The 14,587-nt window shown below is 42.7% G+C and overlaps 1 protein-coding gene across 3 annotated transcripts in view; it reads left to right on the forward strand.

Annotated features, from left to right (window-relative positions):
• The window catches only part of amot (angiomotin), a 58,946-nt gene that overhangs the window by 3,851 nt on the left and 40,508 nt on the right, over positions 1-14,587 (forward strand). For all 3 annotated transcript variants that reach the window (XM_078547505.1, XM_078547504.1, XM_078547503.1), the window contains exons 2-3: positions 3,742-4,666; positions 12,466-12,769. In XM_078547505.1, coding sequence (XP_078403631.1) covers positions 3,742-4,666; positions 12,466-12,769 — 1,229 coding nt within the window. The remainder of the gene's footprint in view (positions 1-3,741; positions 4,667-12,465; positions 12,770-14,587) is intronic.

The raw sequence follows: 14,587 nt of genomic DNA on the forward strand, positions 1-14,587 counted from the left end.
AGTGTTTTAAAGGAGGCAAGCGAGAGAGGGAGGAAATTCCAGTGCTTGAGGCCTAGACAACTGAATGCATGGCCACCAATGGTGGAGCAATTATGATTGGGATTGCACAAGAGGCCAGAATTAGAGGAGCACAGGTACTTCAGAGGGTTGCAGAATTTGAAAACAAGAATGAGAATTTTGAAATAAAGACATTGCTTGAGCAGGAGGCATTTCAGTGAGCAAGTTAAGATGGGCAGCAGAGTTTCGGATGACCTCAAGTTTATAGAAGGTGGAATATGGGAGACCAACCAGGAGTGCATTGGAATAGTCGAGACCAGAGGTAACAAACAGCTTCAGCAGCAGGTAGGGCTGAGATGGGCGAAGTTCAGCCATATTACGGAGACTGAAATAGGCAGCCTTTTAGAGAAGGCACGAATATGAGATTGGAAGCTCTTCTCAGGATCACATGTGATATCAAGGTTGCGATTAGACTGACGTAATCTCAGACTGTTGCCTGGCAAGAGGGATGGAATTGGCAGTTAGGGAATAGATTTTGGACCAGTGACCGAAAACAATGGCTTCAGTCTTCCCAATATTTAATTGGAGGAAATTTCTGCTCATTCAGTACTGAACGTCGGATAAGCAGTCTAATAATTTAGTAACAGTGGAGGAGTCATGAGAGGCGCTGGTGAGATAGAGCTGGGAAATATTGGCTAACTTTAATTTTCCAAAACTCCCTAGATTCGGGGAAGGTCCCATTAGATTGGAAGATCTCAAATATGGCTGCATTATTCAAAAAGGGAGGGAAACAGAAAGCGAGAAACTACTGGCCAGTTAGCTTAGCATCTGTTGTAGGGAAAATGTTAGAATCTATTATTAAAGAAGTTATAACAGGGCACGTGGATAAGCTAAAGGTCATCAGGCAGAGTCAACATGGTTTTGTGAAAGGGAAATCATTTCTAACCAACTTATTGGAGTTCTTTGAGGAAGTAACATGTGCTGTAGATAAAGGGGAACTGGTGGATGTACTGTTTGGAGAATTCCAGAAGGCATTTGATAAAGTGCCACATCAAAGGTTATTGCAGAAAATAAAAGCTCATGGTGTAGGGGGTAATATATTGGCATGGATAGAAGATTGGCTAGCTAACAGGGAGCAGAGAGTAGGCATAAATAGGTCTTTTTCAGATTGGCGAGATGTAACAAGTGTGCCACAGGGATCAGTGCTGGGACCTCAACTGTTTACAATTTATATAAATGACTTGGATGATGGGATTGAAGGGGTGATTGCCAAATTTGCTGATGACACAAAGATAGGTAGGAAAATAAGTTGTTAAGAGGACATAAGGAGGCTACGGAAAGACATAGGTAGCTTAATTGAGTGGGCAAAGATCTGGCAAATGGAGTATAATGTGGGAAAATGTGAAATTGTCCATTTTGGCAAGAAGAATAAAAGAGAAGCATATTATCTAAATGGTGAGAGATTGCAGAGCTCTGAAATGCAGAGGGATCTGGGTGTCCTAGTGCATGAATCACAAAATGACACGACTGTTGGTTGTGTCTTAAATAGTGAGGAGGAAAGCCTTAGATTACAGGACGATGTAGATGGGCAGAGCAGTGGCAAATGGAATTCAATCCTGAGAAGTATGAGGTGATGCATTTTGGGAGGACTAATATGGCAAGGGAATGCACAATGAATGGTAGTACCCCAGGAAGTGCAGAGGATCAGAGGGACCTTGGTGCACATGTCCATAGATCCCTGAAGGCAGCAGCACCGGTAGATTAGGTGGCTGAGAAGGTATTTGGAATACTTGTCTTTATTAGCCGAGGCTTAGAATATAAGAGCGGGGAGGTTATGTTGGAGCTGTATAAAACGCTAGTTAGGCCACAGCTGGAGTACTGTGTGCAGTTCTGGTCGCCACACTATAGGAAGGATCTGATTGCACTGGAGAGAGTGCAGAGGAGATTCACCAGGATGTTGCCTGGGCTGGAGGGTTTCAGCTATGAAGAGACTAGATAGGCTAGGGTTGTTTTCCTTAGAGCAGAGAAGGCTGATGGGGGACCTGATAGAGGTATATAAAATTGAGGTGCATAGATACGGTAGATAGGAAGAAACTTTCCCCTTAGTGGAGGTGTCAATACCAGGGGTCATAGATTTAAGTTAAGGGGCAGGAGGTTTAGAGGGGTTTTGAGGAAAAATGTTTTCTCCCGGAGGGTGTTTGGAATCTGGAACACACTGCCTGAGGGGGTGGTAAAGGCAGGAACCCTCAACATTTAAGAAATATTTAGATGAGCACTTCAAACGCCATAGCATACAGGGCTCCGGGCCAAGTGTTGGAAAATGAGATTAGAATAGATAGGTACTTGATGGCTGGCATGGACACGATGGGTCAAAGGGCCTGTTTCTGTGCTGTATAATTCTATGACTATGACTAAAAGGCTAGTATGCAAGTACAGCAAGTAATTAGGAAAGCTAATAGAATGTTATCATTTATTGCGAGGGGAATTGAATACAAAAGTAGGGAGGCTATGCTTCAGTTGTACAGGGCACTAGTGAGACCACATTTGGAGTACTATGTACAGTATTGGTCACCTTATTTAAGGAAGGATGTAAATGCGTTGGAAGCACTTCAGAGAAGGTTTACCAGACGTGGTACACCTGAAATGGTTGGGTTGTCTTATGAGGAAAGGTTGGACAGGTTAGGCTTGTATCCACTGGATTTAGAAGAATATGAGGTGACTTGATTGAAATATATAAGATCCTGAGGGGCCTTGATAGGCGGATGTGGAGAGGATGTTTCCTCTTGTAGAAGAATCTGGAACTAGGGGTCACTGCTTAAAAAAAGGAGTTGCTCATTTAAAACACAGATGAGGTGAAAGTTTTTCACTTGGAGGGTCGTGAGTCTTTGGAACTCTCTTCCTGAAAAGGTGGGGGAATACAATACATAAGTATAACTTTATACAGGTCAAGATGGTTACAGATTTGACCCATAGTCTATGCCGAATTAGTTATCTCAATCAGGGCAGTATTCAGAATGACTTCAACCCTTTGGCCTAGAAAGACAGGAGGGGAAAGAGAGAGAGAAAATCACCTGATTGCTAACCAACAAACCATGATGGAATGTATGCATGTGTGGAGCATCAGATGAGAACTGGATTGGGTTAGGCTGTAATAGTCCCATTCAGCTAAATAGCCTACTGACAAATATAAATATTTTTAAGACCGAGATGGATGGATCCTTGGTAAGCAAGGGGGTGATAGGTTATCGGGGTAGATGGGATGCAGATTTCAGGTTACTATCAGATCAGTCATGATCATATTAAATGACAGAGCAGGCTCGAGGGGCTGTATATGGCCTACTTCTCCTTATTTGTATGTTTGTACGTATGTCCGTATGTAACTCAGAGTAAGACATATACCTGGGATCTACCTAGTTTATGTAGTTCATTGCAACAGCAAGTACATCAAATATCCACCTAGCCAGTGAGGAAGTAAGAAGCGAATAGAAGATTTATTTTTAATGAAGAATAAGTATTTCTTTCAGATCTTGTTATTTATACATTTATAAAACTTTACATGGAAGCATGAATGAGGCAAGAATTTGTTTCAGGAAGCAGTTCTTCTGTAATTCTACTCTTAATCATTATTAGTTTTAAAAATATTTTCATTGTGCATATGTAATAAAGATGCAAACAAAAATTGGAGATTGTGTCTTAGATTGTTTTATCTCTACTGATTTGTGTTAATGCTTTTTCTTCCTAAAGGCAAGGCTCACTTTGATGTCAACCATCTGCAAGACATTCACAGAACACACGGGCTTGAGATGAGAAATTCAGAAGAAGGAGCAAGTGGGACAGTTCTACAGCGTTTGTTGCAAGAGCAGCTTCGATATGGAAACCCCACTGAGAATCGAAACCTCCTCGCCTTGCACCAGCAGGCAACAGTAAATGTCATCGCCTACAACAGTAATGGGTCTGTAGTACTTCCAAATGATGGCCTGACACAAGATGAGCGTCAAATGGTCCCACATTCTGCACGACAGGAACCCCAGGGCCAGGAGCTACAAGTTGACAATAGTGTCATGGAGAAGCAGCTGCAGACCCGAGCAGCACAGAATAGTGAGGAACTGCCAACTTATGAAGAAGCGAAGGTCCAATCGCAGTTTTTCAGAGGACAGCAGCATACAGCAGCGGGAACTGCTTTCTTTGTTACTGGAATAAATAACCAGAAGATGAGAACTGAAGGGCGGTCCACGGTCCAGAGGGTGGGTACTGGAAAGGTTCACCAAGATGATGGGCTTAAAGACTTGAAACAAGGTCATGTCCGCTCTCTGAGTGAACGACTTATGCAACTCTCCTTAGCTACAAGTGGTGTCAAAGCACAGTCCTCAGTTGCAAGTAGTGTAATTTCGCCCCAACAGGCAAACGAATTCTACACACATGCTGGGCATGTTTTGTCTCAGACATCCATGAAAGGCATAGACCCTCGGGGGCCTCCACCAGAATATCCATACAAAAATATGTCAACGTTACCTGTTACTTCCAAGGCTCAGGATTATGGAAATTTCTACAGTGACTTTAGAATGGGAATGACGACTGAGATATTAAAACCTGTCCCAAACTCGCAATACATCAAGCCAGATGCTCCTGTTATGAGGTACCAGCCACCTCCTGAGTATGGAGCTGCCAGGTAAATAAGTGAAGGACCATTGTAAGTTCTTGGTCTCTAGTATAGTTTTACCTTTACGGGTGAGGAAAGAGCAAAGTCTCATTTTATGGCTTTGCATAGAATGAACAGCAAAGAACAGGCCATCCAATAAGCTGGTGTTTATGCTTCACACAAAGTCCTTTCCACCCTATCTAATCCTATCAGCGTAACTTTCTATATTTTTTCACCCTCATCTTTTCTAGCTTCCCCTCACGTGCATCTATGCTATTCACCACAACCGCTACTTCTGGTAGCGAGTTGAACATTCAAACCACTTTCCGGGTAAAATTTTCCTTTATAATTCTTAAAGATCTCTTATAATCTTAAAAGATCTCCTATGGGGTCTTCCTGTCAGTCTTTTTTCCTAGTGGATGAGTCCCAAATGGATCAATCCTTCCTGATGGTTATAATCTTCTGGTTTCATTTCAGTGCATGCTTTTTGCAACTTCGCCAGTGTCTCTATATCCTCCTTGTAATATGGAGACCAGAAATGCGCACATTACTCCAAAAATGGTCTAACCAAGGCTATATACATGTTTTATTCTATTAGAATGCAAAAAAAATATTGAATGTGAAGGTGGTTTGTGAAGTACAGTACCTTGCTGTCGTAGTAATTTTCCATATATGAACTTAGTGATGATCAGTAGGCTATTTAGCTGAATGGGACTATTACAGCCTAACCCAATCCAGTTCTCATCTGATGCTCCACACATGCATACATTCCATCATGGTTTGTTGGTTAGCAATCAGGTGATTTTTTTTTCTCTCTCTTTCCCCTCCTGTCTTTCTAGGCCAAAGGGTTGAAGTCATTCTGAATACTGTCCTGATTGAGATAACTAACTTGGCATAGACTATGGGTCAAATCTGGACCCATCTTGACCTGTGTAGAGTTATACTTACATATTGTATGCCCTGGCCAAAGACTTGTGGCCATACTGCTCCATGATAGTGTTCTGGAAGGGCCATGAGAGTAGGCCACAGGCCAATCCAACAAAATAAATACAGAAGCTAGAGATGGAGGAAAGCAGAACTCTTGAAGGTTTATGGAAATGGAGGAAGTTACGGCGATAGGGAGGGGCAAGGAGATGGTGGGATTAGAATTCTAGGATGGGAGTTTTAAATTGGAGACATTGCTGGACTGGAAGCCATTGTAGCGTGGCACATTTGATAGGTGATCGGAACTTGGAGCAGATTAGGATACCAGCAGCCCAGCTCAAGTTTATGGAGGTTAGAAGATGGGAGGCTGGCAAAGGGGGCACTGAGGTCTTTCTGGATGGAGGAGCTAAAATGGGTCAGGTGGTTGCTTTTAGTATTTATCTAGTTTGTCACAGATGCACCCAACCTTCCCACATTCTAGCAGTCTATTGGGGCTACATTGTGTGTTGTCTTTTGCCTCCTGAAAATATTCTGTTTCAGCAGCAGCAGCAATGACAAGGAAGGAGAAAGTAGGCCTTGATAGGGGAACATGATAGTATCCTTTTTGGCCCTTATTTGTTCCTATTTTTTTTTACTTTTTCCCATGGTTTTTTCTATGTTTTTGAGACTTATGTTCTGTGCCTGACTTGCTGGAGCAGGAACAAACTTGTGTTATATTCTAAGAGACTAAAACCGATGACCCCACAAAGTGCAAAATTGTCTTCATTAAAAAATATATACTTTTTTTCCTTGAAGGATTTGACTCTGGTTCAACAGATGCCAGCAGCCCTTAAATTTCTTTTCTCAATGGATGTTATCCAAGAATAAACCCACGCAACCACTCTGTGGGCTAATTGGACATGCGGGCTTTGTAGTTAAACTTTCTGTTGTGCATACGTGCATGCTTCCAGAGGGATCTTGAATTCAGATCCTTCATATTAATTAACAAATATTTACCAAAACTGAATCTCACCTTTTCGCTACCTCACTGTATTCTAATATTTGGGAAAGTAACTGATGAAAATTTTGGCAGGAATGCCAAAATATAATTTGTGGCATTTTCATCTGATGTGTTAATTAACTTTTGAGGATCTTATGACTATAACTGCTCAGAGTGGGAGCAGAGCAGCAACTCCTGTGGGATCTGTGCACAAGATAGGGTATTGGACGCTGATGGTCTGCTTTGATTTGGGTCATCTGATAACACGTTACAATACAAAATCACAACCTTACTCACAGAGACCTGTAGAGTTCATGCTCATAATTATATCCAGTACTTGCAGTATTCACTTCCAAGAAAAATGAAATCCTTTAATCACAACCATGTGTGAGCTGCAAATAAGTAAATTTTCATAGTATGAATCCTATGTTGTCTTAATACAAACTTGAAAGTGTTGGCACCAACTGTGTCCCCTCTGGTCTCTTAGCTGATTCTTAGCTGATTTTTCTCTTATTCCTTCATAGGATGAGTGTCACTGGCAATGTCAGCATTTATTGCTCATCTCTGATTACCCTCGAAGTGATGGTGAGCTCCCTCCTTGAACTGCTGCAGTCCATGTGCTGTAGGTACACCCACAGTGCCCTTAGGAAGGAACTGCTATGATTTTGTCTCTTCGACAGTGAGGGAAATGAGATTTGGTTCCAAGTCAGGATGGTGAGAGACTTGGAGGGATTGGCAGGTAGTAGTGTTCCCATGCATCATTCTGTCATGAAGAAAATAGGAAAACTGTGCAGAGTATTGATGAGTTGACTGATAATTTAAAGTGGAAGCAATAATTAAAGAAGGCCCATGAAGTCTAAATTTTGGAGATTTTAATCCGACTAACCAAGTTTATCTGACTAAATCCAAACCCGTTCAGATTAGATGAAGCCTGTGGATTGAACTTTATACCTGTTGCTCAATCAAGAGCTGATATTTTAAATATTAATATGCATGCAAATATTTAAGAATCATTGGACCGTTGGTTTGCAGCAGGCCTCAAAGGCATAATGGCCTTAATACATTGAAAAGAATGAGAATGCGTTATTCATTCATTGTTACATGAAGTTGTTATAAACTTTTTTTATTCATTCACGGGCTTCGCTGGCTGGGCCAGCATTTATTGCACACCCCTAGTTGCCCTTGAGAAGGTGTTGGTGAGCTGACTTCTTGAACCACTGCAGTCCATGTGGTATAGGTACACCCACAGTGCTGTTAGGAAGAGAGTTCTAGGATTTTGACCCAGTGACAGTGAAGGAATGATGATATGTTTCTAAGTCTGGATGATGAGTGACTTGGAGGGGAACTTCCAGGTGGTGGTGTTCCCATCTATCTGCTGCCCTTGTCCTTCTAGATGGTAGTGGCCATGGGTTTGGAAGGTGCTGTCTAAGCAACCTTGGTGAATTCCTGCAGTGCATCTTGTAGATGGTACACACTGCTGCTACTGTGTGTCAGTGGTGCCAATCAAGTGGGCTGCTTTGACCTGGATGGTGTCAAACTTCTTGAGTGTTGTGGGAGCTGCACTCATCCAGGCAAGTGGAGAGTATTCCGCCACACTCCTGACTTGTGCCTTGTAGATGGTGGACAGGCTTTTGGGAGTCAGGAGGTGAGTTACTCGTCGCACGATTCTTAGCCTCTGATCTGCTCTTGTAGCCACAGTATTTATATGGTTAGTCCAGTTCAGTTTCTGGTCAATGGTAACCTCCCCCCCGGTTGTTGATAGTGGGGGATTCAGTGATGGTAATGCCATTGAACGTCAAGGGGTGATGGTTGGATTCTTTCTTGTTGGAGATGGTCATTGCCTGGCACTTGTGTGGCATGAATGTTACTTGCCGCTTCTCAGCCCAAGCCTGAATGTTGTCCAGGTCTTGCTGCATTTGAACGTGGACTGCTTCAGTATCTGAGGAGTTGCGAATGTTGCTGAATAACGTGCAATCATCAGTGAATTGCACACTTCTGACCTTATGATGGAAGGAAGGTCATTGATGAAGCAGCTGAAGATGGTTAGGCCTCGGACTCTAGCCTGAGGAATTCCTGCAGTGATGTCTTGGAGCTGAGATGACTGACCTCCAACAACCACAACCATCTTCCTTTGTGTTAGGTATAACTCCAACCAGTGGAGAGTTTTCCCCCTGATTCCCATTGACTCCACTTTTGCCAGTGCTCCTTGATGCCGCACTCGGTCAAATGCTGCCTTGATGTCAAGGCAGTCACTCTCACCTCACCTCGGGAGTTCACCTCTTTTGCCCATGTTTGAACCAAAGCTGTAATGAGGTCAGGAGCTGAGTAGCCCTGGTGGAACCCAATCTGGGTGTCAGTGAGTGGGTTATTGGTAAGCAAGTGCCGCTTGATAGCACTGTTGATGACCCCTTCCATTACTTTACTGATGATCGAGAGTAGACTGATGGGGCGGTGATTGGCCGGGTTGGATTAGTCCTGCTTTTTGTGTACAGGACATACCTGGGCAATTTTCCACACAGCCGGGTAGATGCCAGTGTTGTAGCTGTACTGGAACAGTTTGGCTAGGGGCGCAGCAAGTTCTGAAGCACAAGCCTCCACTGACACGCAACATTTAGTTCTTGCCTTCCTCTAATCTTTCTGAGAGGGGCTAGTGAACAACCTGCCCCCAAGCCATCTACCATATTCCTATTGAACAACCATGCAGAAGTGCACTAGTGTTCCTGACGCACAATGTGAATTCTTGTTTCTCTCCTCCTTTCCTTCCTGTAGGGAAACACCTGGCCTCCACTTTGTGCCTTTCCCTGATGACACAGCTGGGATCAGGAACTCAGACACAATAACTTTTTTTTTTGATGTTTAAAGTACCCTTCAACTTCCTCTTTAGTTCTATGCTTGGATAAACCAACTTTAAATCCAAGAAGCAATTGATTTTTTTTAAAGAAAAGTCCCAGGGATGGGCTATCCTCTTTGATAAACTATACATAGGATAAAGACATTAGTGAAGTTGAACTGTGGGAAATCTCTAGCTATGTATTGTATAGGTATGTATGTTTTGTGCCCTGCTGCTGCTCTCACTACTGCCACTACACCTTATTAGTACTACTACTTGTTCTTTTGTCATGTCGTTCACATCAAATGTCTCAAAGCCCAATATGGGGCATGAGTGCTAAAGCAGGAAGGAGGAGGGACTTCGGGGATATCTGAAACCAGTCAAGTGGTAGCTTTTGAAGTGGGAAGGAGATTTGCCTTCCTTGTAGATAGTTATAGGCATAGAATTCCATAGTGCAGTGGCTCTGCTAGAAGTACTGGAGCAAAGGTTATACAACTGACCTGTCAGAAGACTAAAGGGCACTGATGTAACTCCCCAAAGTCAGTAAGTACACTGTCTGGGCTTCACTACCTCTTTTCTCATCCTTCTTGACCTGCTTGCAGTCTTTGACATAGTCAACCACACTATCTTCCTCCACTGTGTCTCCTACATTGTTCGCCTCAGTGGATCGTCCTTTCTTGGTACCACTCTTACCTATCCAGTCATAGCCAAAACTAGCACTGGGTTCTTTTCCAAGCTTGTGCCATTACATCTGCAGTCTCCCATAGATCAACCTTACCCTCCTCCTCTGCCCCTTGGTGGCATAGAGGGCATGAGGTCAGGTTCCACATTTATTATACTGATGACACCCAGCTCTACATCTCCACTCCTTACCTCAGCCCATTTACTGCTTCTGAGTTGTCAAACTTCTTGTCTGACATCTGGATCTAGATGAGCTGTAATTTCTTCCAGTTGAACTCTGAGAATACTGAAACCAGCATCTTTAGTCTCTGCCAAAAATTTCATACCCTCGTCATTGCCACCTCCTTCCTGGCCAGTGCTTGTTTGAACCAGATTATTTTAAAACTCAACATCGTATTTGATCCCATGCTGAGCTTCTGACACTATATCAATTACCATCACAAAGGTCACCTACTTCCACCTCTAACACTGGAAATCTGTGTTCAGTCTCAGCTGATATGCTCATGCCTTTTTCCCCCTCTGGACTGAACAATTCTCCTTGCTGGCCTGCTATCATTCACACTCCCTAAAGTTTGCTCATCTAAACTCTGCTGTCCGTAACCTATTAAGTTGTGCTTATCCATTGCTCCTTTGTTCACTGAGTTACGTTAGCTCCTGTGTTCTCAGTGTCTCAGATTTAAAACTTGCTTCATCATGTTTAAACCAATTCATGGTTTTTGCTGCTCCCAACTCTATAATTTTTACAAGCCCTACAACTGTCTGAGAACGATGTTGCTCCAAGTTCAGCCTCATCAGCAACCCCCAACTCCTTTCACCCTACCATTGGAAGCTGTGTCTTTTGATATCTTGGCACTTAGCTATGAAATTCTCTCCTAAACCTCCCTGTATTTTCATTGTCCTCCTATTTTGACTTTCCTTAAAGCCAAACGCTTTGAGCAAACTTTTAGTCATCCCTCTTCGTATATCATCCTTTGCTTGGGTGTCCATTTTTGCAAAGGCGCAATATAGATGCAAGTATTGTTCTGGGTTGGTAATGTAGAAATGGAAGTGTGGTGTCTTGGTGACGTTTGAGGCTTTGGCTGAGATTGAGTAGAGCACTGAAGTTGTGTGCCATTATGTGTCAATTGACTGATGTCAATGGATTCTTCTTGGGTAAGGGTATTAAGGAGCAAAAGTGGGTAAATGGAATTGTGGTACAGATTAGCCATGATCTAATAGAAGGTTGCATTCCTGTTCCTATCTCTCTGCTATCCTTCAAAGGTCTCTAACAAAATCTATTGCTTTAACTTTACCTTTGGCCCTGCAGCGTGCAGTCACTCTTCACCCAGCCTATGGCCTTGCTTAGCCTTCTGAAGAACATCCTGTAATCTTCCAATCACCATGTGACAATGAGTTAAAGTGGTTTTCAGGGACAGCTAGGATGGGGCGATAGGTGGGCCACATGTGGCCCCAGGCTGCATTGCAAGTATAAATGTTCAATAGTAATTGAAAGAAATTCTGAAGAATCATATATGGAAGGAGGCAGAGTATTTGAGAACTGGCAAGTTTGTTTTCAAATTCGCCAATACTTGTTTGCTTCAGACAAATCAGCAGGTGTAATTTTTTCAGTCCTGCCTCAGCTTCCTATGAGCCCTAAAGATGTTTTTTTTCATTACGTTGATGGAAAAAAATGCTGATTGACAGTAGCTGGAGGGTTGAGGTCATTGCTTAACCAATCAGTGTGAAAAACCACACAATGTTTGGTTTTTTGCCTGCAATGCACCCATTGATGTGTTTTTTTAACAATATAGTACAATGTACTTGTTTTACCAGTCTGCAAATATTTGGGAAGTTCCACCACTGGCTACTATTTTCCATTTCAGTTACTCAAAAAAAAGCAAGTCATGCAATTGGGGGAGGCATGTTCGATAAGCAAGAAAAAGTCATACTTCTGTCTGGCAAAAGGACTGAATCTCCTGGCAGTGCACTTCAGATTTACATGAGAGGTGGCTGTTCCAATCCTTTTGAATTAGTGTCAATCTGCTAGAATGGCAAGTGCCTCACTACATTGGATGGAAGACAACCATTCTTGATTTGAACAGGAACCTAATGCTGTATAATAAGAGAAATGGTGTAACAATGTATGGCAAAACCCCTTCCTTTGTACTAAACTGCAATTAATCCCCTACCTGTAATAATGTCCATTGATTGGGAATTCTCAGTTGTTGTGTTTATTCAAGGCTAATATTAATAGATTTTTGGACTCTAAAGGAATCAAGGGATATGCGGATCAGATGGGAAAATGGAGTTGAGGTCAAGGATCAGTCATAATCATAGTCATAAGCAGCTGCAAAGGACCCTATGGCCTACATCTGCTTCTATTTTTATGTTCTGCTCATTGTTATCTACAATTAGTAGTCTCTTTTGTATTAACAGGCAAACTCAAGAGGGGGCGATACATCAGTTGCAGTTACAACAGCGAATCTATCAGCATAGCCCATCATCATCTCAGACATCAATGGGATCTGCGTCTGTGATGCAGCCACCACCCTCACCAAACCTGGTGGCTGCTCAACCCCAGCAGGTCCCATTTGCAGGCCACCCGCATCAGCAGTTCCAGGGAGACCCATTGGCCATTGTCTTGCGAGCTCAGCAGATGGTGGAAATCTTGTCAGAGGAAAACCGTGCTCTTAGACAGGAGTTAGAGGGATACTATGACAAAGTGGCTAAACTGCAGAAGGTAATGAAAATTCTGTTAGCAGTTTACACTACAGGTAGCATGAATGACTGATTATTTTCTTATTGTATCATAAGCTTTTTCCAAGACGATTTGACGACAAGGTAGGTTAAGATGTTGTTCTTTCACCTTTGGGGTTGGATTCAAAGTCATCCCTCAGTGGGAATAAACACTCATTTATCAGAGTCACCTAAATTAAATGGTTTTGGGGCAGTGCCAATCTTTGTGGGCACAGGTCCATATCCTGAAACTGCCTTTAAATTGGCAATTAGCTAAAGAGGTTTGCTGAAGGACATTGGCTGGAGATGGAAATGTGGTAAAGGTGCTTTTCTGGAGGTGGGGTTGAGACACATTGTTAAGGTAAAGTAGAGGAAAACCTGCAACCTCTAATGTAGTACCTGAGATGCAAATGCTTGGAAGTTGCATTGGATGTAAAAAGTAGGAAAATATTTAAATCCTAAATTGACATCCTTACCTTGATAAATACGTGTCAGATTAAATGGCATTTTGCTAATCTAATATATAAAATACATTTTGTGTCTTTAGATGTGGTGTTTGTAAGTACTGTTTCTTTTTGATTGATTGGCCTAGTTTGTAAACTCACTGAACTCATTGCACCAAAACCTTCAAGATACAGCTACTATTTTTTTGTGTGCACTGTTTGACACTTGAAGAAATCTCAAATGTATTTCCAAAGCAAGCTACTGAGACGTGTTGAATTTTCTCAATGCTTGGTATGAAGTCCACACTGTTTGCACATAAGAACACCAACACTTGAATGAGTACCGAGAGCTTTGGTGCAGATTGATGGTGACAAAACTTAGGCATCTACAAGTGTGTATAGGCATGTTCCTGGGTTTAACCAGGTAAAACTGCACTACCTATCATTACAGAACTTCTAACTGCTTGATCAACTAGTATTACCTTTGTTAGGCAGTTAATTTGCAGCTTTATTTTGGAGCCAAATGGAAAGCATCACAGCCTCAAATGAGCAGGCTACTGCTCCTGCTTCCACTCTCAAGCCTGGACAGCTGGCCAGTCGTCTTGCTATGTTTTTTTTAACTTATTCTTTCATGGTATGTGGGTGTTGCTGGCAAGGCCAGCATTTGTTGCCAGCTCCAACTGTCCCTGCTAGGACATTTCAGAGGGCAACCACATTGCTGTGGATCTGGAGCCAGACCAGGTAAGGACGGCAGATTTCCTTCCCTAAAGGACATTAATGAATCAGATGGACCAGCTTTTATAATAGTTGATAGTTTCATGGTCACCATAGTTTATAGCTTACAGTTCCAGATTCTTTTTATTGAACTTAAATTCCACCAGCTGCCATAGTGGGATTTGAAGCCATGCTCCCCAGAGAGTTAGCCATCATCTCCCTCTGCTTATTGGGAACTGTCTGGCCCAGGTATTAGATTAACGAGCCTATCACATGAATTTCCATTGGTAGTCTCATCACCTTAAAGTCACATGGATCCCAAAGGAACCCCCATCCCTTTTCCCTCCCTCCCTCCAAGTATGGTCACTAGTTGGTGGTGGCAACTGACAAGTGTTGTTGATTCTCACTGGTTGAACAACAAGTACTTGGACCTCGACAGCAGCACAGTAAACAGTACAATTCAACATTGCCACACTCTCCATCACTGCATATCGTACCCCATCAAAGCACCAGTGGCTGGAGGCCTGGGCCTTCAGTAACCGCTGTCAGCTATCATAACCAGTTGACACATTAAACTCTGAGCGTAAGACAGAGGTAGTGAGGCAGCAGTGCTTCCTGCTTGTGTTCTCTACTCGGTGGGTCAGTTGTTTCTGTCTATGTTTCAT

Source organism: Cetorhinus maximus, chromosome 8 (assembly GCF_964194155.1).
Source record: "Cetorhinus maximus chromosome 8, sCetMax3.hap1.1, whole genome shotgun sequence".
In the NCBI taxonomy this organism is placed as follows: Eukaryota; Metazoa; Chordata; class Chondrichthyes; order Lamniformes; family Cetorhinidae; genus Cetorhinus; species Cetorhinus maximus.